Below are 24,507 nucleotides of genomic sequence, written 5' to 3'. Positions count from 1 at the left end.
TTAGACACTAATGTTAAAAATCTCTCCAAAATGTGTAGTTTGTTGTTAGATTGGCATACAAAGGACGAACAAGTTAAATCTGTGATGACTGATTGGGCAAGAGATGTTGGACACAATATAATGTGGGAAGATTGGGAAAGGCTGTGGAAGAAAGGGGTTAAATTTACTGCATGTACTGTATTAAAAGAAAATATTATGAAAATGATGTATAGATGGTACTTAATCCCATTACTTTTTTTTGAAGCTGCATCACCTGGCGTCGTGGGGAATGCCAGGTGACTGACAGGTGTCCAGCCCCATCCACCTGTCAAAGTGGCCCACTGGGTGTGGCCCACAACTTTGTCGGAAGTTTTAAGTTTTATTCTTTCACTTTTGACAACCCATATTAAGGTAAAAAGGTAAAGGACCCAGGATGGTTAAGTCCAATCAAAGGCGACTATCAGGTTGCAGCGCTCATCTCGCTTTCAGGCCGAGGGAGCTGGCGTTTGTCCACAGACAGCTTTCCGGGTCATGTGGCCACATGACTAAACCGCTACTGGCACACGGAGGACTGTGACGGAAACCAGAGTGCACAGGAACGCCGTTTACCTTCCCGCCACAGTGGCACCTATTTATCTACTTGCACTAGCGTGCTTTCAAACTGCTAAGTTGGCAGAAGCTGGGACAGAGGAACAGGAGCTCACTCCATTGTGCAGATTCGAACCACTGACCTTCCGATCGGCAAGCCCAAGAGGCTGTGGTTTAGACCACAGCGCCACCATATAGGTCAGAACAGGCAGCAGTTAGAAATGGAGGAGTGGGGGAATTTAGGCATCATTTGATTTTATTTTTACATATTTCAGGAGAAGTGGTAGTAAACTGTTCATATATTTCTGGGCTTCCAGTTTAAATTGCAAGCGACTGCAGTGAGTTGAGGGAAACAGTCACAATCAGGATTGCAGGGAGCACAGGGGTGTCTTTCCTTTCCAAAATGAATTGGTTGTGTATCCACCGACCACCTTTGGAGCAATCATAGAATCATAGAGTTGGAAGAGACCACAAGGGCCATCGAGTCCAACCCCCTGCCAAGCAGGAAACACCATCAGAGCACTCCTGACATATGGTTGTCAAGCCTCTGCTTAAAGACCTCCAAAGTAGGAGACTCCACCACACTCCTTGGCAGCAAATTCCACTGTCGAACTGCTCTTACTGTCAGGAAGTTCTTCCTAATGTTTAGGTGGAATCTTCTTTCTTGTAGTTTGGATCCATTGCTCCGTGTCCGCTTCTCTGGAGCAGCAGAAAACAACCTTTCTCCCTCCTCTATGTGACATCCTTTTATATATTTGAACATGGCTATCATATCACCCCTTAACCTCCTCTTCTCCAGGCTAAACATGCCCAGCTCCCTTAGCCGTTCCTCATAAGGCATCGTTTCCAGGCCTTTGACCATTTTGGTTGCCCTCCTCTGGACACGTTCCAGTTTGTCAGTGTCCTTCTTGAATTGTGGTGCCCAGAACTGGACACAGTACTCCAGTACTGACAGGGTTTTCCCTGTCTCATAAGAAGTGCCTGGTTGCTAAATCATAATCATATTCATAATTTATTATTTATACCCCACCCATCTGGCTGGGTTTCGCCAGCCATGCTAGACTGCTCTCAACACAATTGGTGATTATGATAATAAAGCGATAAAACAACAGATATTAAAAGCTTCCCTAAACAGGGCTGCCTTCAGATGTCTTCTAAAAATCAGATACTTGTATATCTCTTTGACATCTGATGGGAGGGTGTTCCACAGGGAGGGCGCCACCACCGAGAAGGCCCTCTGCCTGGTTCCCTGTAACCTCACTTCTCGCAGTGAGGAAACAGCCAGAAGGCCCTCAGAGCTCGACCTCAGTGTCCAGGCTGACCGATGGGGGTGGAGACGCTCCTTCAGGTATCACGTCAAGGGCTCATCTAATCCAGAATCCTGTTCTCACAATAGCCAACCAGATACCCCAAATGGGAAATTCACAAGTAGGATTCACAAGCGCAGCCCTCTCCCCTTCTGCGGTTTTCAGAGGCATATATGTTCAAGCAGTGGAGGTACAACTTAGCCATTGTGGCTAACAGCCCTTACTAACTTTATTGTCCATGAATTTGTCTAATCATTTTGTTAAGCCCTCCACCTTGTTGGCCATCACTGCATGTTGTGGGAGTTAATTTTATTTTTTGGCTATACACTATGTGAATAAACTCTTTTGTCCGTCTTGAGTCAGCCTCCTCAATGACAGACTTACAGTATTAGCAAACCGAACGCTTAGAGAGTCACCCAGCTTCCACCTCCACCAAAGCTTCTGGCAAGGTATTAGCCTTTTAAATTTTCACTCTTTTTCAGTTGAAAAAAAAACCTTGGGAAGGTGGGTTGGTGACGTCACAGGCCAACGCCAATTAGTGCTGTGCACGCACCCAGTTTCCCTAGAGTTTGATCCTGGGGATAGGATTGCACCCCATGAACAAAATGCACAAAGCGCCTTTCCGCTCAGCGTGACTGTGACCCATTTCCCGTTTAACTAACTTCTAGGCTATTTGGCAGCTGACAAAATTTAATTCCTTTTTTATTTTCGTGTGAGGCAGATGAGGGGAGGTAATGAGATGACCCGGCTCGCCTCTGCCTTTCCCTCCGTCAATCAAGAGGAAATTGGACAAGACAGAAGGAACGGCCTGAGAAAGAGGTCGACTCCTTTCCACTTCAGCTCCTTTTATTTCCCCAGGGAAGGGGGGAAACACAAGCGCGTTCGTAGTAGCCTCTCGCTGTGGAACCGTGCGCCCGAAGCTCCTTTGTTTGCTGAGCTCCTTCTGAGTTGCACTCCCTGTTCGCTGACAGCACTGGCTGCCACCAAAGGCTTCCCTGGAAATGGGAGTCAAGAGGAAGACTTGGTTTTCCCTTCATCCCGTGTGGGAAGGGAACACACCGGCCTCTCTTTCTCGAGGAGTTGACATTCTGCAAACACGGCTATGCAAATGTCTGTCCTCTCTCCTATGCTCTGTTTCCTAGTTGCAACACCGAAGCATAACTTAGTGGCAAAAACACATGTTTTGCGTGCAAAGGTTCTCAGGTTCAGTGCTGAGAAAATCTAGGTTAATAAGGTTCGTCAGATGGAAAGTGATAGGACTCTCTGATGCAGACAGATGGGCAACATATATTATTATTATTATTATTATTATTATTATTATTATTATTAGCCCTGATCAAAATAGATGGAGCTCTGTGCAGACATCAAAAGATTCATGAATGAATTATGTGGCACTTTGTTCAGTGAGACCACATTTCTCAGATTTTGTGCCTTTATTCCTTTGCAATTATTTGTTTTCTTGCTGTATAGCTATCAGATTTTACTTGTATGCATATTTGGGGTGCAGCACCTCAGAATCCGGGACGCGGGTGGCACTGTGGGTTAAACCACAGAGCCAAGGACTTGCTGATCAGAAGGCCGGCGGTTCGAATCCCCATGACGGTGTGAGCTCTCGTTGTTTGGTCCCTGCTCCTGCCAACCTAGCAGTTCGAAAGCACATCAAAGTGCAAGTAGATAAATAGCTACCGCTCCGGTGGGAAGGTAAACGCCGTTTCCGTGTGCTGCTCTGATTTGCCAGAAGCGGCTTAGTCATGCTGGCCACATGACCCGGAAGCTGTACGCTGGCTCCCTCGGCCAATAAAGCGAGATGAGCGCCACAACCCCTGAGTCGGTCAGGACAGGACCTAACAGTCAGGGGTCCCTTTACAGTGGTACCGCCGGTTACATACGCTTCAGGTTACAGACTGCACTAACCCAGAAATAGTGCTTCAGGTTAAGAACTTTGCTTCAGGATGAGAACAGAAATCATGATCCAGCAGCGCGGCAGCAGCAGGAGGCCCCATTAGCTAAAGTGGTGCTTCAGGTTAAGAACAGTTTCAGGTTAAGAACGGACCTCCGGCACGAATTTAGAAGACATCTGAAGGCAGCCCTGTTCAGGGAAGGTTTTAATGTGTGACATTTTAATGTATTTTTAATCTTTGTTGGAAGCCGCCCAGTGGGGCTGGGGAAATCCAGCCAGATGGGCAGGGTACAAATAAATTGGATGGCCCTCTGCCAAGGATGATTTAGTTGAGATTCCTGCACTGCAGGGGGTTGGCCTAGATAGCATTTGGGGGTCCCTTTGAACTCTAGGATTCCCTGATTAACCGAACCCTTTCTGTCCTCCATAGGCTATCTCCAGACCTGCCTCGCATCGTCCGGCTACAAGAATGAAAAGAAGAAGCTCCACTTGGCGTCCTCAGACCCAATCTACACGCCGTCGCACGAAGACTACAGCGACCCCGAGAGCCCCCAATCCAGCTTGTCGGCGCACTACTTCAACGGCGAAGCCGCCGTCACCGAGAGCTACTCGATGGACGCCTTCTTCATCACCGACGGGCGGTCGCGGCGCCGGGGAGAGGGCCAGCGTCGGGGGGCGCACCGCCACTCGTGCAGCGAGTGCGGCAAGACCTACGCCACGTCTTCCAACCTCAGCCGGCACAAACAGACGCACCGCAGCCTGGACAGCAAGATGGCGAGGAAGTGCCCCACCTGTTCCAAGGCCTACGTCTCCATGCCCGCCCTGGCCATGCACATCCTGACGCACAACCTTAAACACAAGTGCGACGTGTGCGGCAAGGCTTTCAGCCGGCCGTGGCTCCTGCAGGGACACATGCGTTCCCACACGGGCGAGAAGCCCTTCGGCTGCTCCCACTGCGGAAAGGCCTTCGCTGACCGCTCCAACCTGCGGGCTCACATGCAGACGCACTCGGCCTTCAAGCACTACAAGTGCAAGCAATGCGAGAAGACCTTCGCCCTCAAGTCGTACCTCAACAAGCACTACGAGTCGGCCTGCTTCAAGGGGGCTGAGCACGCCTGCGAGGAGGAGAACTGAGCCAGACAGGGGAAGGAGAGAAGGTCCAGGGCAGGACCACGGCAACCGTCTTCAGGGATCTGGGGTTTGGACAAGAAAGGACAAGCGTCGCCCTGGGAGGCGAAAGGGACCGCCGCAACAAATTGCAAGTCGTTCTGTTACTGGGAGGAAGCACTTAAGAACCTGGCAATTGCAACCTGTCCTTCTCAGAAGGTGATGTAGACTTTGGGAAGATGGCAAGCATTGGTCCTGAGGCCCAGCAACCTTCAAACCCAGGGGTGGTCCATGAGATGTTCTCCAGATATTGTTGGACCACCGCTCCCATCAACCACATGTTCAGCAGCGGTGGGAGCTGTGGTCCGCAGAACGTTCTCCACCCCTGGTCCTCCTGACCTGCCTTTTTCTCCTTCCTTCTCCAAATCGTCAACCGAAGCAATAACTCCAGTCAACGCCAGCAGAAGGCCGTCTTCTGGGAGACTCCTTGCTTGGCCTCGCACGAGCGAGACAAGCTTTTGACTTTTCTTCAGGATTACCGGGATGGAGAGAGGGAAAGAAAGAGACAGTCGTCTCTCTTTTCATTTCTCTCTCTCTCTCTCTCTCTCTCTCTCTCTCTCTCTCTCTCTCTTTCAGATAACTTGGGAAATGCCGGGTGTATTTATATTATTTATTACGTTATTTATTTAGTGTGCTGCTCCTTCTTCTCCCCTTGATGGGGAGGAAGAAAAGCTATCAGTGTTGCCCTTTGAGATCTTTTGGGGACAGAACGAGTTCAGAAGCTGTGAAACCCAACTCAGGGGGGCATTGTGAGGAAGGGTACCCACCAGGCTGACAAGGCTGGGTGTGGGACGCTTAGACAGAGCGACTTCTCAAATCAAGCTTTGGAAGCGAGGAAGAGATTGATTTGTTGTGTTTGGCATAGGAAACAGGAACTTTTTTATGTTTGAAGGACCCAGGAAGGCACAATGCGTGGGTGGGGGGAGAGAACCAGTCAATTCTTTCTTTCCATATGGTTGTCAGAATTAGGATCTCCGCCAGACCGCCTGTTTGTTGAGCACCCATCCCAATTTGTTTGCACAGAGGTTATAGGTCTTCTCATTCCCGGTTACTTGACATCTCCACCTAGTGGTTGCTAACAGTGATGCCTTTGAGAGGGAACTTCACCAAAGCTGGCCCTCATTCACCCATCTCCACATTGTGGGATGCCCTCAAGAGCTTCTGAGGAACCACACCATGTTCCCGAGAAGAACCCAATGCAAAAACCCCAACCATAACCTCTCCATCCTCCTGTCATCACAAGAGAAGCATTCTTCATTGAAGGCTGGAAGGGACAAGGGCAAGAAACAGATTGACTGCATAGCTAAATCCAAACATCGTTTCCAGGCATAGCCAGGCAGTGGCGTAGGAAGGTGGTGCGGAGGGTACGGGCCGCCCTGGGTGTCATCACTGAGGGGGATGACAAAATGGCAAAAATATGTGTTTTGGAAGAAATAACTCCCGCACACCCCTTGCTACGCCACTGCAGAAACACTCCCCCCTTGAGTGATTTCCAGAAACCAGAAGTGTTGCTGTCTCTTAACTTTGCAGGCAGAGCACAGCCTTTATGGCTAGTAGCCTTTGACAGCCCTCTCCTCCAAGAAACTGCCTAATTCAGAGGCGTAGCTAGGTGAGGCGGGGGCACGGGGCACCACACATCAGGGCCTGCAGCGTGCCTGAGCCATGCGTCTCTCCTGAGGGGAAGGTGATGGGTAGACTGCCTGAAAGCTCCATGCTGCTTTTTTGAGCAGCGTGGGGCTTGCGTCTTCCCATCGCCTCAGCTGCCCAACAGCTGAGGGGGAGGCTGCAGAGAGGCTCCACGCAGTGTGCCCTGCCTTGGCTCGCCCCATCCCCATGGGTGGCTTGCTCCGCCCCCGGCTGCAGGGTGTGCACACCGCCCCGGGCACCAGAGCAGCTAGCTACACCACTGTAGCCAAGAAGCCCTGTTTCTGTTGTCATTCCACATTTGTTAATGATGGGTGTGGAATCTCTTGCTGCTACACAGGTGCCCATATTTGATGCCCATAGTCTTCCTTTGAGAAGTGTCAATGGATTGTGGTGGAACCAATTGCCTTTCAGCCAATCGGGAGGCCTCTCTGCTCAACTCCCACCTTCTTGCCTTTGCAAGCCCATCAGAGGTATGGGAGGTAATGGGGGGAGGGGCAGCTTTATGCCACTCTCGTAGCAGAAATATAGTGCATCCATTTCCCTTTGATTGAGGAGTTTGTCCTTTCGAGCGTGTGAGTTAGCAAGAATGGCAGCTGCTGCCATAAATTTAGGAGCTCTCTATTTTAAAGTTCTAATTTATCCTATTTATACTATTTATTGTTTAAGAAGAATGGGTGGGTGAAACATTGGGGGTTTCTTTGCATGAATCCTAGTAAGCAGGACGTCGATGGGAGAAGCTGTTTGCAGGTACACCACTGTCACAGAAGCTGGAGGCATATTAGAGCTCTGTAGCGGCAGCGGCTGTTTTCAAAGAGCTAGGATGCATTTGCAAGGAGGAATCACCAATTTACTTTGACCTGTGTTAGTGATGGTTGTTGAATGATGGGAACTGGACTTTGAATATTCACATGCAAAACATACCCTATTTCGTTGCGCTGTGGGTCTTTGCCTAAGGTTAGTCAGATGCTGCCCCTGGGATGGGATGGGGGGAGACCGAGAGAGAATACAGGATTCCTCAGATGACCTGTATATTGAACATGTGTCCTGAATTGCTTGCACAAAGCCTACGGGGAAAGGTAGATTGTACCCGGCCTCTACAGAGCAATCTGAATTGTTTGTGGTGAGGCTATATGACAATGAGCATTCATCCTGCATTCATCCTGATCTGCTTGTGGGAATATTTACATCTCCATGCGTTAGCTCATACCATACTTTTCACAGCATTTTGCCATTACTTCCCTAAGTGCAAACTGTTTGCTTTTAAAGCGCATTTGTAGCAAGAGCGCTTTAATCCACTTTAACTGCGCAAACCCGAAATTTCCGGTATGCGCCCGAACTCTTCCTGCAAAATAGTGACAGTCTGGAGGCAGCCAAAACTCACCTAGGCAGCTCGCCGCAGAGGCAATATTTCAGACGGAGACTTCCTGATTGGCAGCTCTGCCTCGTAGCCAATATCTGGCACCAGTTTTCTTGAACAAAAAGCAGGACAAAATAACCGTGGGCGTGCTCTGGGAACCAAAGTCTTTCTCAAACAACCATCCGTTCTCTTCCTAGCCATCATTTCCAGCCTAAAACAAGAGTTAAGAACCAGGAGGGGGCAACTCCTCATTAAATGACATTTATATTTTGCTGATAAAGTGATGGATTTTTTTTAAATTGAAAAAAGGTAGGGGTGCACAGAACTCTACACTCAGCCGAACGAGTATAAGCCATGCGGGAAGTGGAATGTTTCAGAAGATAATTTTTCAGTCTCATTGCCCCCTTCGGAACAGACTGTGTTTTGGGCTGTGCAAGACCTGTTCGAAGGCAAAGCTGTTCCGTCACGTCTTCCTCACTGATGAGAAACATCGGCTCCTCCGTGGGCTGCAGTTCCAGGTGATGGGAAGCAACAGCCGCTTCTATGCAAACTCTCCAGGTGAATGTTACCTCTCCAGCCTCTGCCATTTTGCATGTGCTTAAAACTTTTTGGCGCTGCGGACAACAGTACATAAACAACATCAGTGTCTTCCAGATGTGGACATATAAGCCTCTGGGGACAGGAAAGGGCCCCAACAATGAATGTGACAAGAGACTCATCCACTTTTTGTGACACCTCCGATTTTCTACCTCTGACCCAATGAGCCATCTCGCAGGACAACGGACACAACTCGGCAATGGTCTTCTCGGTTGTCCAAGAAAACTGTTTGTTGTTCGAACAGGTGCGCCAAATGCCACAACTCATCAACACATCCCCCCTCCACCTTTGGAATGCACCCTTCTTCCACAAGCCACAAGTCCCATACATTCTCCTGGAGTTGTAACTTCCGCTGGGAAGCCAAAACACATTAATGCATCACAAGAGGGTTAACGGGGTGGGTAGCTAATAATCAAAGGCTCCTCTGAGCTCAAAGAATCCAGGTTGCCCCTTTTCTCTGCATGAGTCTCTGCCCCAAGAGCACCGGAGCTGCTCTCATGCCTGTGACTTTATATGGGAAGGGGAGCATCGCCCCTCTGAGGGAAAAGGAACTCTGTTTGTTACATGCTCAGAAAAAGCAAACCCTTTTGAGGGTGTGTGTATGTAAAAAAATAACACGTGCTTCCAGTTTTAATTCAGGGGGAAAGTGTGCCTCAGCTACCAAAAGTTTGGAAATGACCATTCCGTAGGAGCAGGAACGTGTGAATGGTGGAAAAGCAGTTTTGCTACAATTCCAACTTGATGTGCTCATTTGAAACATGGCTTGTTCTCCTCTCTCTGCCCCACAGAGCTGCCTCTTCCCCATCTCTGCCCCACCATCGTTCTCGCTTTCCCCCCAGGTTTCTTTCCCCACTTCCAACAACAGCAACACACAAGGTTTTCGCCACCCCAGCAGCTCACACACACTGGGAGGGAATCTTTGGTGCAGGCTGGCCATACAGTATGGGTTAAAGGTAAAGGTAAAGGGACCCCTGACCATTAGGTCCAGTCGTGACCGACTCTGGGGTTGCGGCGCTCATCTTGCTTTATTGGCCAAGGGAGCCGGCATACAGCTTCTGGGTCACGTGGCCAGCATGACTAAGCCGCTTCTGGCAAACCAGAGCAGCGCACGGAAAAGCCGCTTACCTTCCCGCTGGAGCGGTACCTATTTATCTACTTGCACTTTGATGTGCTTTCGAACTGCTAGGTTGGCAGGAGCTGGGACTGAAGAACGGGAGCTCACCCCGTCGCGGGGATTCGAACCGCCAACCTTCTGATTGGCAAGCCCTAGACTCTGTGGTTTAACCCACAGCGCCACCCGTGTCCCTACAGTATGGGTTACGGGGACCTCGATACAGGCATTATCCTACCTTTTCCCTCCTCTTAGGGCTTGGGCAAGTCTTAGCTGTTCCCACCAAGGAGTGGGAAACGGCTGTATACAATAATCATTTGCAATTTCCCCCACGGGGCACAAATAGCACAACTCAAAAACATGCCGAGGCTCAAGGTATTGCTAATGTCTTCTTAGGTGCCATGATGACACTTTTGGAATTCTGCACATGGTTTCAGCACCACCATATTCCTGTGCTTGCACATGCACACTCAAAGCAGCATCCATGTGATGGTTACATTATTTCGTCATAGATATCATTTCGTTACAAAAAAATAAAAACCACCTCCCTCTGACATGAGCGACAAGCAGCAGAAAGCTTCTTTCTGTAAAGGAAGGTTCCTGGTTTCTCGCCTGTTGCTTTTTGCACCGGGAACGATCAAGGTCAACCCAGATCCTCGTTAGTGTTTATACTGTAAATAAGATAAGACAGCAATAATTTTCTCTGCATGATAGAGTCTTGTTTTCTCCTGCCAGATTTTGAACTGGACAGATCAAGGGGAAGAGAAACAAATCTCCCCCCCAGATGAAACTACCTGCAGTATTGTAAAACGCAATTCAGGGATAATAAAAAAGGGCCTTCTTCTGCTACAGAATTGTGTTGTCTGTATTTGAATTGATGGAGTGAGTGGGGGGGGAGCAGGGTCAAGCACAAAGCTCTGTACATATTTATTCCGATTATTGCTGTCCCGCCGTTTGCACAACCGAGAGGGCAGTTTAAAACTGAATCGAGGAAGATAAAAAGCATCCAGGCCTTAAAATGCAGCAAAACAACAACTCAAATAATTCAGTTTGTTAATAGCTGCAGCAACCACCATATTTTTTGCTCCATAAGATGCACCTGACCGTAAGACACAAATAGTTTTTAGAGGAGGAAAACAAGAAAAAAAACATTCTGAACGAAACAGTGGATGTACGATTTTTGTGGTTCATGCTGTGGCCACAGACATGTGATTTGACGGTGAGTTTGGGGTAGCCCAATGCAAAAATCCTGAGGATCCATGTGGATCCGTGCTTTGTAACCATGTTTTTGTGCCACACAACAGTGGGTGCGTGATTTTTTTGGTGCAGGCTGTAGCCATGGACATGCTGTGATCTGATGGTGAATTTGGGGTGACCCAATGCAAAAATCCTGAGGATCCATGGGCTTCTACCCCCCCCTCCCAGGCAGCCTTCTTTATCTCTACCATCCCTTATCTCCCTCCCAATCCCTTACTGATCAGCTTTCAACACTCCCTTCCCTATTGTTTGCCTTAGTGTCTTTTCTTTTAGCTGGAACAGTTTTTTGCTCCTCCTTTTCTTCTAATTTCTCTCCTCATTGCTTTAGTCTTCCTGTTTCCCCCCTTTGCAAGTTTGCTGCCTCCCCCCCCCCCGGCAGCCTCCTTTATCGCTAGCGTTCCTAATCTCTCTCCTGATCGCTTGCCGATCAGCGGCTTTGTTTCAACACCCACTTCCCTCTTTCAAAAAAAAGAGAGCATGATCTGCTTTTCGCCCCTGGGCAATTTGGCTCCAGAGACCATTCGCTCCATAAGACGCACAGACATTTCACCTTACTTTTTAGGAAGAAAAAAGTGCTTCTTATGGAGCGAAAAATACGGTAATCCCTTTGTCTAAGCAGGTCTCTCTCTCCTCCAAACAGATTTTGAAAAAGTGGGTCTTTACCAGTTACCAAAAGCTATAGACCAGGGGTCAACAAAGTTGTTGTGGCTTGGGCCGCGGCAGGCCGGAGTGTGTGTGCGTGCATACATGTGCAAACGCTATTTCCGGCGCTCCTTCCGTGCTGAGGTGTGCGCAGTTTCCCATTGGCTGCAGGAGCTTCACAGCGTCACAGAAGGCAGTCCCCACTCTGCTCCATGCCAGTTTAGCGTGGTGCATGGGAGCCGACGGAGCGGGCGGCGGGGGTCCATAGGCCTTAGGTTGCCAACCCCTGCAATAGACACAGGGCCAGGCACACCTAAGAAGACAAGGAGGTTCAATTTATTTATTTATTTATTTATTTATTTATTTATTTATTTATACCCCGCCCATCTGGCTGGGCTTCCCCAGCCACTCTGGGCGGCTTCCCCCCAAAAACCCAAAATACTGTAATACATCAAACATTAAAAGCTTCCCTAAAGAGGGCTGCCTTCAGATGTCTTCTAAAAGTCTGGTAGTTGTTGTTCTCTTTGACATCTGATGGGAGGGCGTTCCACAGGGCAGGTGCCACTACCGAGAAGGCCCTCTGCCTGGTTCCCTGTAACTTGACTTCTCACAGCGAGGGAACCGCCAGAAGGCCCTTGGCGCTTGGACCTCAGTGTCCGGGTAGAACGACACTCCTTCAGATATACTGGGCAGAGGCCGTTTAGGGCTTTAAAGGTCAGCACCACGAGGAAGTCCCACTGCAAAGGCCTGAGGACCAATGCAGGCCAGCCCAAGAGGGGGAGACTTTTGCTTCCCGAAAGCTGGCCCCAGGGAGGATCACATCAGTTATCCCACCCTTGTCGCACCTCCTTTGCTGAAAAGACCACCTGTTTTTAAAAGAGTAGATGCATGATTCAAAAAACCCAAATGGCATTTGTTCCCTTTGAGAACAAAAATTGCACCCACCACCTAGGGATGTGGGTTATCTTGGTTTTGCTTATAAAACCTTGCAAAGTACATTGCCCAATTGATGATGGATACATCATCGGGAAGAATAGTAGGATAGCTTGACTTCTTCCCAAGCAGATCTAAATTCCCCTATCACCCCACTCCCACAAATCCACCTTCCCAGCTGCATTATGGAGATTTTAGATCCCTCAAAGGTTTCTACACAGTTTGTCCCCAGCAACCAGTTTGCAGTGAGATAGACTTCTTATGAAGATGGAGGTTCTTTTAGCTGCGGATACACCTATAGGCAGAGGTTCTTTCAACATGATCTATCTCACCCCCCCCCAAAAAAATAGTTCTTCCATAACAATAGTTAACAAAAAAATAGTTCTTCCATAACAATACTTCAGCAAAAAGGTATTTTGAAAGTTAAGCAGTTCCAAGGGTCAGCAAACTTTTTCAGCAGGGGGTCGGTCCACTGTCCCTCAGACCCATAGCTGTCAACATTTCTCATTTTTAAAGGGAAAGTCCCTTATTCCGAATAATATTCCTCACAAGAAAAGAGAAAAGTTGACAGCTATGTTCAGACCTTGTGGGGGACGGACTATTTTTTTTTGGGGGGGGAATGAACGAATTCCTATGCCCCACAAATAACCCAGAGATGCAATTTAAATAACAGCATGCATTCTACTCATGTAAAAACACCAGGCAGGCCCCACAAATAACCCAGAAATGCATTTTAAATAAAAGGACACATTCTACTTTTGTAAAAACATGCTGATTACCGGACCGTCCGCGGGCCAGACTGAGAAGGCGATTGGGCCAGATTTGGCCCCCAGGCCTTAGTTTGCCTACCCATGAGCTAGACCTCTTGACTAATAGGGGAAATAGATGAATAAGCAACCACCGTGTTTGGTCCTCGTTCTTAGTGACAAGAAGGAAGCATAATGCAATAGCCTGATGTCATGAAAGGGGCCAACCATCATTGTGAAATCAGGAAGTACAGTACATAAAACATGACATTTACCCACCTAATGCTTTTAAAATTAAGGATGTCTCTAAAGACTGAAGCCTAAGGAAAAGATTAAGAAACTTCAAACAGCGCAGATTTATGCCGCAGGCAAAAGGGGGAGACACAATAAATATCTCAAGGTGCACTTTGGAAAGGGGGGGGGAGAGAATTTAAGCACCAAGGAACCAGGGCAGGGAAAATTGAAACACTCTGCTCCAACCCCTCCCCTCTGCTCCAGGTCAAGACCCAGACCTTCAGAGGGCTGAAAAGACTGTGGTGCCCACACCACACATGTAATTCGAATTCAAAAACACTAAACTGTAAAATATTTTTTTTTTTAAAATGGCACAAAGCTTACAGCTATGCTGAAATGCATGTGCAAACATGTGCTTTGCAACACAGGACCAGATCTGACCTCCTCGCATTATTTTGATCTATGTCAGTAGGATGTGCCCCCCCCTTAAGCTTAGGGGTGGGGATAAGCAGTAAAAAGAGAAAAGAAAAATATTAGGAGGCGTGTAAGGAAGTCTAACAAACCCCTGATTTTCCCCAGGATGGTTAATTGCATGGGTGTAGCGCGGGGGGGGGGGGCAGAGGGGCAGTTGCCCCTCTAAATCAATAGAAATACTTAACTGACCAATCATGTCCGTTCTGCCCCCCCAAAACAAAAGTCCTGCCCCGCCCTAACAAAAATCATGGCTACGCCCATGGCTAATTCGGTATAAATATTTAATTTCCCCCCCCAAAAAAACCCCATCAGTGCCAGATTTACATATAAGCTAAACAAGCTATAGCTTAGGGCCCCACTCTCTTGGGGGCCCCAAAAAAATTTAAAGGGGAAAAAACTGGATGTACATTTCCAAAATATAAGATAAAAAACAAATAAAACAAAACCTACACACAGCAACAGTGTTTAACACACAGCAACAGTGTTTTGTGTTGTGTAGGCTCCTATTTGTTATGTGCAAATGGCTTTAGATACCTATTAGGTCCATAAATTACCATAGAGAATATATTCAACACAAAAAACAGTGGCAATTTGTTGTTGACAAAGGACAGCTGGACATATAAAGGGCCCCATTACCTTCAGTAGCTTAGGGCAGGGGTCAGCAAACTTTTTCAGCAGGGGGCCGCTCAACTGTCCCTCAGGCCTTGTGGGGGGATGGACTATATTATTTTGGGGGGTGGGATGAATGAATTCCTATGCCCCACAAATAACCCAGAGATGCATTTTAAATAAAAGGACACATTCTACTCATGTAAAAACACGCTGATTCCCGGACCATCCATGGGCTGTGGCTCCGATCTGGTGAAACGCTCTGCCACAGGAGACCAGGGCCCTGCGGGATTTGACATCTTTCTGCAGGGCCTGCAAGACAGAGCTGTTCCACCAGGCCTTTGGCCAAGGCACAGTCTGACCCCCTCCTTCGGTAATCCTCAGAACTCTAGCCCAATGGTTGCCATTAATCTGATTTGAATTGGTTTTAGAATGAAATGATTTTAGAATGTATCATTTTACTGTTGTTAGCCGCTCTGAGCCCGGCTTTGGCTGGGGAGGGCGGGATATAAATAAAATTTTATTATTAACATTATTATTGCCTACCCATGGTTTAGGGCTTCATCCAGTCTAAATCCGGCCCTGATTACCGCATTTATTTTGGTGACTCTGCTTTGTGAGAACTAACTACGTGTTTACTCTTCCCATTGGGCAATCCAGCCCCGATGCCATATAGCGAAGATTCTTCTTGGTCTCTAACAATCAATTCCTCCTTCTTCCCAAAAGGATCAGTGTGGGAAAATAGTGGTTTGTACATAAAAGCATGAACAAAAGCTTTTATTATTGCAGGGTGATTTTGTAGCACAAGACATTGCTTGGAGCATGATGAGCGCGTGAACACCTCATGCTAGACTAATGATTGGCCCACGTAGCATAACGGGGTCTGGTGTGATGACCTGATGCCAAAATATAGCAACTTCTTTGTCTGCGGGCAGAGGCAAGGTTACATTCTTGTGATTAAAATAAAAAAATTCCTTCCTGTAGCACCTTAAAGACCAACTAAGTTAGTTCTTGGTATGAGCTTTCGTGTGCATGCACACTTCTTCAGATACCAGATAAGTGGTATAAGTATCAGATAAGTATCAGATAAGTATCAGATACTTCAGATAAGTGTGCATGCACACGAAAGCTCATACCAAGAACTAACTTAGTTGGTCTTTAAGGTGCTACAGGAAGGAATTTTTTTATTTTGACTATGGCAGACCAACACGGCTACCTATCTGTAACTGATTCTTGTGATTGTTACTTTTGGGTACGAGGCAGAACAAACGTTGGGCTGGAGGCAGAGAGGATGTATTTTTTGCTGTGCACAATAAATGTTGGCTATTAGGCTTTTTGAATCCAACTTGGCGTGAGGCTGATTATTGATGACGAGCAGGTTCTCGACAGATCAGCAGCTGAAAGTTTCGGCAGCCGAAAGCTGGGGCTTCCCCCCATACGAAGGAATTCCCCCCGGCCCTTCCTCCCCCCCAGGTTCCTCAGGACGAGTGGAAACCGGTTCCGGGTCTGATCCCCGGTCCAGATCGAGCCACGGCTGCTGCTGCAGCGCTCGGCTTCCTCCTCCGTCGACTTTTCTGCTGCCTCATCGTGACTCAGCCAAAAAACTTCTGACCCAGCCCAGGAAAAGCGCTTTGCCCACGTGCGCGTGTGATTCATTCGGAGGGGACGCTTCCATTGGGGACTGCAGGGGGGAACGGGCGTCGGGATCCTGCGGGGATCCCTTGCTCTCTTGCAAGCGCGGCATCGGGGATCGGGTTCGCAAGGCATCGCGCAGCCCAGGCAAGTGAGGGGTGGGGTGTGTGTGGCTCCTCCGCCGGCCTCTTTCCCTTCCTCTCTCTCTCTCGTCCACCCCCGCGGCCCAGCGGTGGTGCGATCCGGTGCAAGCCCTCCGGACGGCGTTATATGAGCCCCAGGATGTGGGGAGTGAGATTGCGAGCTTGGAGGGAGCTGCTGGGGCTGGAGCTGGGAAGGCGGAGGCGCATCGGGGCCGGAAACGTCGCCAACATGGCAAGCGAAGGCGGCGCAGGGCGCAGCATCCATTCGGACAACATCGCCGCGGTCCACGAGGTGCCCATGAAGGTGATCATCAGACCCATCCCTCCTGTCTTGGAGGAAGGCAAGGTGGAGAGCCTCATGAGGACCATCCAGGTACGGCTTCAGGCAAAAAGGAGAGAGAGAGAGAGAGAGAATTGGGTCAACCTGATCTTCGCACGTGTCGCACTGCCGGATTTACTACAGTGGTACCTGGGGTTACAGACGCTTCAGGTTACAGACGCTTCAAATTACAGACTCTGCTCACCCAGAAATAGTACCTCGGGTTAAGAACTTTGCTTCAGGCAGTGGCGTAGCGTGGGGGGTGCGGGGGGGCGGCCGCACCGGGCGCAACATCTGGGGATTAGGGTTAGGGGGTGCAAATCCATGGGTTAGGGGGCGCAAATTACTTGCCTTGCCCCGGGTGCTGACAACCCACGCTACGCCACTGGCTTCAGGGTGAGAAGTAATGCCAGAGTACTGGAAGAAGCAAATATCACCAGTGTTGAAGCAATGATTCTTCAACACCAACTTCATTGGAATGGTCATGTTGTGCAGATGTCTGATGATCGTCTTCCAAAGCAACTACAGTGGTACTTCAGGTTACATACGCTTCAGGTTACAGACTCAGCTAACCCAGAAATAGTACCTCGGGTTAAGAACTTTGCTTCAGGATGAGAACAGAAATCATGCAGCAGCAGCGGGAGGCCCCATTAGCTAAAGAGGTGCTTCAGGTTAAGGACAGTTTCAGGTTAAGAACGGACCTCCGGAACGAATTAAGTACTTAACCCGAGGTACCACTGCACAACAAAAACCATAATAACACTAATAACACAATTTGACATTTCAGATTTGAATACACTGATATACCTATGACTACACCTTTTTAAAATTATTTACCTTCTTTATGAATCACCCTTTACTCCATCTCTTACCCTCCTAGGAAGAAGCTGACCGTGTGCCCCCGATAGATGTCCTCTGGATCAAAGGCCGAGAAGGGGGCGACTACTTTTACTCTTTTGGAGGGTGCCACCGTTACGCAGCGTACAAGCGCCTGGGCAAAGAGACCATCCCAGCTAAAATCATCCGCTCCACCATCAGCGACCTGCACACTTACCTGGGTTCCTCCCTGCCTGATTTGCGGTAGGGATGCTCTGGGGTCCAAGAGGTCCTCAGGAGGGGAGAGTTGGAGAGTTGATCTTGTGTTCGAATCCTGCTTGCGACTTTCCCACAGGCCTCGGGTCGGCCCCTGCGAGAACAGGATGCTGGACTAGACGGGCCGTGGGCCTCATCCTGCCACTCTCTTCTTGTGTTCCTCAAGGAGATGAGCTTTGCTCTCAGGATGGCAGGCTTCCGATAAGGAGACTGTTGAATCGCAACAGAAACAGAGACTGTTCTTTACCTCAGGTAATTTCTCCTCCTGGTTTTAGTCATCTGGCTTTTGTATATTTTTTTAAAAAAAAACATTTTTTATATCGTAAAACACTTTTTATGGACTTTTCACAATAGGCTTTGGAAAGATTGAAGAGAAGCCTATAAATGAATAAAGGAAAATGTATCAGAAGTTGTTGTTTTTAATTGTTTAATTCTGTTTAAAAAGTTGCCGCCTTGAGGGTCTCCTGACTGAGAGACGGGATTGAGATGCGTAACTTAATGTGAAAAGATTTTGCCCATCCTGTCAGGCCTTTTGCTCCCATTCGGAGTTTAGCAGGGAAGGAAGGGGTGGTAGAACCATGGAGGCTTTTATCATTTATTTTTATTACATTTATATTTCACCCTTCCTCTGAGGAGCCAAAGCTTATCCGCATGGTTTCACTACTACTCTCCATTTTTGTGCTTTTACAACAGGCATCCCCAGTCTTGGCCCTCCAGCTGTTTTGGGACTACACTTCCCATCATCCCTGACCACTGGTCCTGTTAGCTGGGGTTGATGGGAGTTGTAGTCCCAAAATATCTGGAGGGCCAAGTTTGGGGGTGCCTGCTTTTACAACAACCCTGTGAGGTAGGTTAGGCTGAGAGGCAGTGACTGGCCCAAGCTTTGAACCCTAGTTTGCCAGGACACGCTAACCACTACACAACACTGCTTCCCTAGCTATAGGCTTACCTGCTGGCAACCTGCTGAAAACCACACAGACTAAGCAGGCAGAGGGGCAGAGTTCAGGCACCGGTGGACCTTCCCAGAGTGTTTGGGCCCTGGCAACTTCCGGCAACTTCCAGGTGTCGCTTCCACAGCTGGCTTCATTTTTCTGCCCTGTCTTGGCTTACTGGCTAAATCAATTCCTGCTCCCAGGATTGGCCTATTCTGCAATCTTGTTAGCCCCAATTTAGAAACGGCAGGAAGCGGAATAACACCTGCACAAATCAAAGCTGTGCATTCTGCATTTGTGAGAACTCGACAGTTTCCGAGCACAATTCAAAGTGTTGGTGCTAACCTTAAAAGCCCTAAACAGCCTCAGTCCAGTATACATGAAGGAGCGTCTCCACCCCCATAGTTCTGCCTGGACACTGAGGTCCAGCGCCGAGGGCCTTCTGGTGGTTCCCTCACTGTGAGAAGCCAAGTTACAGGGAACCAGGCAGAGGGCCTTCTCGGTAGTGGCGCCCTCCCTGTGGAACTCCCTCCCACCAGATGTCAAAGAGAAAAACAACTACCAGACTTTTACAAGACATCTGAAGGCAGCCCTGTTTAGGGAAGCTTTTAATGTTTAATAGGTTATTGTATTGTAATATTCCGTTGGAAGCTGCCCAGAGTAGCTGGGGAAACCCAGCCAGATGGGCGGGGTATAAATAAATTATTATTATTATTATTATTATTATTATTATTATTATTATTATTATTATTATGTGTGGCAGCATCCATCCTTTGAAACTCCCTGTTTATTGACATCAGGCAGGTGCCTTCACTGTGCTCTTTTTGGCACCTGCATAAACAATATTTTTTAGACAAGGCCTCATAGATGTTTAGAAAGCTGATGTACGTTTTCATCTCTCTTTTGTTCATTTTAACAATTTGAAAGTCTTAAATTCTTACTACCGTAATTTTTGGTATTGATAATTTTATCATCTTTTTTGCAAACTTCTTTGAGGGTCTTTTTTTTTTACAATCAAGCAGTGTATTAATTCTCTGAAATAATACATTTAAAGTACACATCCCCAAAGAATCCTGGGAATTGTAGCTTACCCTGCACTGCCCAACACCCTTAAACTACAATTCCCCACATTATTTTGGGTGGGAGAGAAATGTGCTCTAAATGCGCATGGACAGCCTGACTCTTGGAATTGCATTGCTTTTTGGTGTTTATGTACATGCTTTTATCTCCAGCGGTAAAATGTTTCCCCATTTCCTGATCAATGTATGAATTAATACGAGCAGTCCATATGGAATGGCCTTTGCTGTATATGAGAGTCTTTGATGTGGAAGAAGTGCCTGCCTTAACAAGAGCGCCAGCAGATGGCGCCACTGTCCTGAAATTATGGGATTGCCCTCGATCTCAGCAACACATTTGGACAGTTTGCATTGAAAAGGGGGAAATCAACTTGCTCTCTGGCATTAAGATTGGAAACATCATCACCTCTGTTCTGATGCAACAGGAAGCCAGGGAGGGAATGTCCTCCGTACGAAACTGCCTTGTTTCGAACCTTAAAATTTCAACACCTGGTGCTGCCCCAATACAGCTGCTTCCGTCGCTGGGCTCCATTAAAAGCGGCTTCTCAATGGAAACCAGGAAATGACCTCCCCAGACAACAAAACGACTCTTTTTTCCTTATCCCTCTGGCTGCGATCTCCTGGGTGATGCGGGCACTGTTAGGCAGTTGAATGCGCATGCATACTTCATCTGTTTCCCTCCTGCCACGCAGCCCCAGGAGCTGGCAACCCACGCTATGCCACTGTGTGCAGGCACCAACATTTTACGAGCCAGGGGAGAATTTTTGGAAAGAAGTGAGCTTCCGCCCGAAACACTGGTTGCCATTGCAGGAAACCAAACACAGGCCTTTCCAGAGCCCTAGAACAGGGGTCAGCAAAAAAATTTAGCCACGGGACAGTCCACTGTCCCTCAGACCTTGTGGCGGGCCGCAGAGTGAGGTCGTCTGCTCCGCTCTCTGGCCCGCAGGAGCACCAGAGCAGCAGTGGCAGAGGGAAGATGAGCGACGCAAAAGGGCTGGCTCCGGAGAGGGGCTGCTTAAAATGGTACGATACGATAATATTTATTGTCATTGTCCCATACAGAACAACGAAATTGAAAAAAATCTACATTAGACATTCAAAAACCAACAAGCCTGCTATCCCAACTATCCCAGCCTGGTTAGCCCCTAAAAACTCTGATACCCCATAATTGAATACAATACACTCACATAGAGACTACCTTACACTGCGTTTGAAACCAAAATCACATTTGGATAGAAAGCGTTTCTCAGGCGGCTGGTCCTAGTCTTTATAACCCTGCACTTTCTTCCAGAAGGCAGAAGCTGAAAGAGATCATTTCCGGGGTGCGCACTATCCTGCGCTACCTCTGCAGCTTTCTTATGGCACCTGGAAGTGTAGATTTGATCCAAGGTAGGAAGAGTGCACCCAATTATTCTCTCCGCAGTCTTTACTACCCTGGATAGCATTGTTTTTCCCCTGACCGTGCAGCTCCCAAACCACACACACAGACCACTCTCCACAGTACAATGGCAAAATGCCATCAACAGGTCCTTGGAGAGATTGTTTTTCCAGCCCAATCATAGAATAGTACAATGGTGCTCAGGCAGCTCAGCCCAGCCCCCTTCCTCCTCTAGGCAGGGCAGGGAGAAGCCACGGGGAGGGAGTAGGAGCCGCCGCGGTGTGTTTGGGGGAGAGGGAGGGAATGGAATGGCACTGGGGGGGATGGCACAGCCCAACCGAACAGAATCCCCACGCCGATCCATGGACAGTCCGCGGGCCGGATCCTGAAGGCAATTGGGCCTGATCTGGCCCGCGGCCCTTATTTGCCAACCCCTGCCCTAGATGCAGCAGGCCTTTCCTTGTGTTATTATGAATGAATGAATGAATGAAATACAAAATAGAACCATTGGAGGAAGCAAAGGAATCCTTTTGCAATGAATGAATGCAACGCAAGAGATGCAGGATCCTGCTAGGCAGGAGCCACGTGCTTCGGGAGAGAAAGCCATTTCCTCAGGAGGTCACCGCGGGGCGGAAGAGAAGGAGGTGAGACTGGATGGCTCCTTCCCTTGAGCAGGAGAGACCGCTGGCTTCCCCGCGCAGCATCAAAGCATCCCTCCAGCCCGCAGGAAACGTTGCGAGGGCTCATGGAGGCAAAGACCCTGGGCATCGGCTCCCCTGGAGGATTATAAATTTTGCCCGAAGAATTGTGGCGTGCCAAAAAGTTTCCTCTTGCAAAGACGTGCGGAGGGGAAGGGGGGTTGCGAAAGGAACCACTTGCAAAGGAGTTGTCTCAACAGAGAGCCCTGTCGCTGTCTTACTGGTCACACCCACCCCTGCAGTGAAAACAGGGGGACACTGTCGTCAGCAAGGGGGAAACGGCAGCTTCCAGAGCCTTAGAGACAAACGTTTGAGCTCTTATTATCTGGAAGTGCCTGGGGTTTGGGCATCTGTCCAGCAAAAAAGGAGGAGGATGTTGGGGGATTCTTTTGGGGCGTGCGGACGGAGCGTTTCTGCCTCCGCTCTTCGGCTGGAAAGCTTCCCAAAGTGTGTCATTGATGAAGCAATCTCAACGCTTTACGACACGAAAGGGACAGGGTTGGGGAAGGAAGAGGGGCAAAGCAAACTCAATCTGGTAAGTGAAATAATCCCACGGGAAGGCAACGAGGAGACAGGTTTCCCTGTGGTCAGACATGTGCTGGTGCCAGGTCAAAAAGTGCATTTATGCGCCTCTTCAGCTTCACAGTGGGACGTGGGTGGCGCTGTGGGTTAAACCACAGAGCCTAGGGCTTGCCGATCAGAAGGTCGGTGGTTCGAATCCCCACGACAGGGTGAGCTCCTGTTGCTCAGTCCCTGCTCCTGCCAACCTAGCAGTTCGAAAGCATGTCAAAGTGCAAGTAGATAAATAGGTACCACTCCAGCGGGAAGGTAAACGGCGTTTCCGTGTGCTGCTCTGGTTCGCCAGACACAGCTTAGTCCCCCTGGCCACATGACCTGGAAGCTGTCTGCGGACAAACACCGGCTCCCTCGGCCAATAAAGCAAGATGAGCGCCGCAACCCCAGAGTCGTCCGTGACTGGACCTAACAGTCAGGGGTCCCTTTATCTTTACCTTCAGCCTCACAGTGGTTTAGCATTCAATCCCTCTTCCCAGGGAACTCTGGGAGGGGGAAAGGGGGTCCCCTAAGAGCTCTCAGCACCCATAACAAACTACAGCTCCCATAATCCTTTGGGGGAAGCCACGACTCTGCAAAGTGGTATTATTATTATTATTATTATTATTATTATTATTATTATTATTATTATTATTATTATTATTATTAATACCCTACTCTCCCCGGCCAGAGCCAGGCTCAGGGTGGCTAACACCAGTAAAATTACAATAAAAACATAATAGGGGGGAACAATTTAAAATACAGGTTAAAATGCAATTTAAAATGCAACCTCATTTTAAAAGTAGCCCATGGATCAAAACCGTAAGGGGCGGGAAGACATAAGGGTCAGACTGAGTCTGAACCAAAGGCCAGGCGGAACAGCTCTGTCTTGCAGGCCCTGCGGAAAGATGTCAAGTCCCGCAGGGCCCTAGTCTCTTTGGACAGAGCGTTCTGCCAAGTCGGGGCCAGTACTGAAAAGGCCCTGGCCCTAGTTGAGACCAATCTAACCACCTTGCGACCTGGGACCTCCAGAATGTTGTCATTTGTGGACCTTAAGGTCCTCCGTGGGGCATACCAGGAGAGGCGGCCGTAATAGGGCTTTGAATCTATGGTGTGAAATGGACCCAGAGCCCTTTCTTTCCCTGAGTCATATGGCATGGCATTGCAGTCCAGGAAGCAGCTCTGGGTGTCCACAGGGAGCGAAAGGACGGCATTATTTATCTCTGTTTGCTCTGTTGATGTTGCCTCTGCCCACCTGTCTCCCTTGCCTGCCTGACCTGCAACTGGACTCCTCTCGCAAGCCTGGCTGACAAACGGCCTCAGCTGCCTCCAATCCATTTGTTCCAGGAGAGGAACAAAGGCGCTTTGTGGGATCCGCTCTCTTTTCTTAATCTTGCGTGGCTCACCGGCATCCCTGGGTCCGGAACTCGGAGAGACTTCCTCCAAAGACAGCCGTGTAATGCCTTCCAGGTTTCCTCCGCTGAGTCCTCAGATGGGCTGGACCAACGATCTTAGCCAAGCAGAGGGGAGAGCTCTGGCAGGTGTGGGAAAATGAAGGTGAACTGGTCTCTCTCTCTCTCTCTCTCTCTCCAACAGGAATGTCAGGAGTACAGAAGACACAACCTTTCCGCGCCCCTTCCTTGCCCAGGCAGCAGAGGCTAGGGGCATGTTCCGCAGCCCTGGCATTCACACTAGCTTGAGAATTTGCTTTGATTTCCCTTTGAAGAATGGTTGCCACGTTGGGGAGTTTTTTATTTTAGAGAAAGCTGAGTAAGAGGCACCATGATCAAAGTCTGCAAAATTATATACAGGTGAAACTCGATAAATTAGAATATCATGAAAAAGTCCATTTATTTCAGTTGTTGTTGTTTAGTTGTTTAGTCATGTCCAACTCTTTGTGACCCCCTGGACCAGAGCACGCCAGGCACTTCCACTGCCTCCCGCAATTTGGTCAAACTCATGCTGGTAGCTTCGAAAACACTGTCCAACCATCTCATCCTCTGTCGTCCCCTTCTCCTTGTGCCCTCCATCTTTCCCAACATCAGGGTCTTTTCCAGGGAGTCTTCTCTTCTCATGAGGTGGCCAAAGTATTGGAGCCTCAGCTTCAGGATCTGTCCTTCCAGTGAGCACTCAGGGC

The 24,507-nt window shown here is 48.7% G+C and overlaps 3 protein-coding genes across 3 annotated transcripts in view; all 3 read left to right on the top strand.

Moving 5' to 3' along the window:
- Positions 1 to 10,580, top strand: part of SCRT2 (scratch family transcriptional repressor 2) — a 31,291-nt gene extending 20,711 nt beyond the window's left edge. Inside the window, exon 2 of the mRNA XM_082226472.1 lies at positions 4,205 to 10,580. Within this exon, the coding sequence (XP_082082598.1) occupies positions 4,205 to 4,908 (704 nt within the window). The 3' untranslated portion in view covers positions 4,909 to 10,580. The remainder of the gene's footprint in view (positions 1 to 4,204) is intronic.
- Positions 1 to 24,275, top strand: part of ANGPT4 (angiopoietin 4) — a 265,142-nt gene extending 240,867 nt beyond the window's left edge. Inside the window, exon 10 of the transcript XR_014220591.1 lies at positions 24,230 to 24,275. The gene's annotated coding sequence lies outside the window, so the exon portion shown is untranslated. The remainder of the gene's footprint in view (positions 1 to 24,229) is intronic.
- Positions 16,132 to 18,143, top strand: SRXN1 (sulfiredoxin 1). The gene is made up of 2 exons (XM_082228975.1): positions 16,132 to 16,696; positions 17,523 to 18,143. Exons 1-2 carry the CDS (start codon positions 16,451 to 16,453, stop codon positions 17,724 to 17,726), a joined length of 450 nt encoding a protein of 149 aa, XP_082085101.1. The 5' UTR covers positions 16,132 to 16,450; the 3' UTR covers positions 17,727 to 18,143.
- Positions 24,276 to 24,507: the final 232 nt, after the last annotated feature.

Source organism: Podarcis vaucheri (assembly GCF_965113315.1).
Source record: "Podarcis vaucheri genome assembly, chromosome: 6".
Taxonomy (NCBI): domain Eukaryota; kingdom Metazoa; phylum Chordata; class Lepidosauria; order Squamata; family Lacertidae; genus Podarcis; species Podarcis vaucheri.
The sequence above is the reverse complement of the archived record's forward strand: the minus strand, read 5'-3'. Positions and strand labels throughout refer to the sequence as shown.

Bases quoted from the DNA above. Each gene is read 5' to 3' on its own strand.
- SRXN1 (XM_082228975.1), top strand. From the start codon at position 16,451: ATGAGCCCCAGGATGTGGGGAGTGAGATTGCGAGCTTGGAGGGAGCTG. The intron at 16,697-17,522 runs GTACGGCTTCAG...TTACCCTCCTAG, and splicing joins GCCTCATGAGGACCATCCAG to GAAGAAGCTGACCGTGTGCC.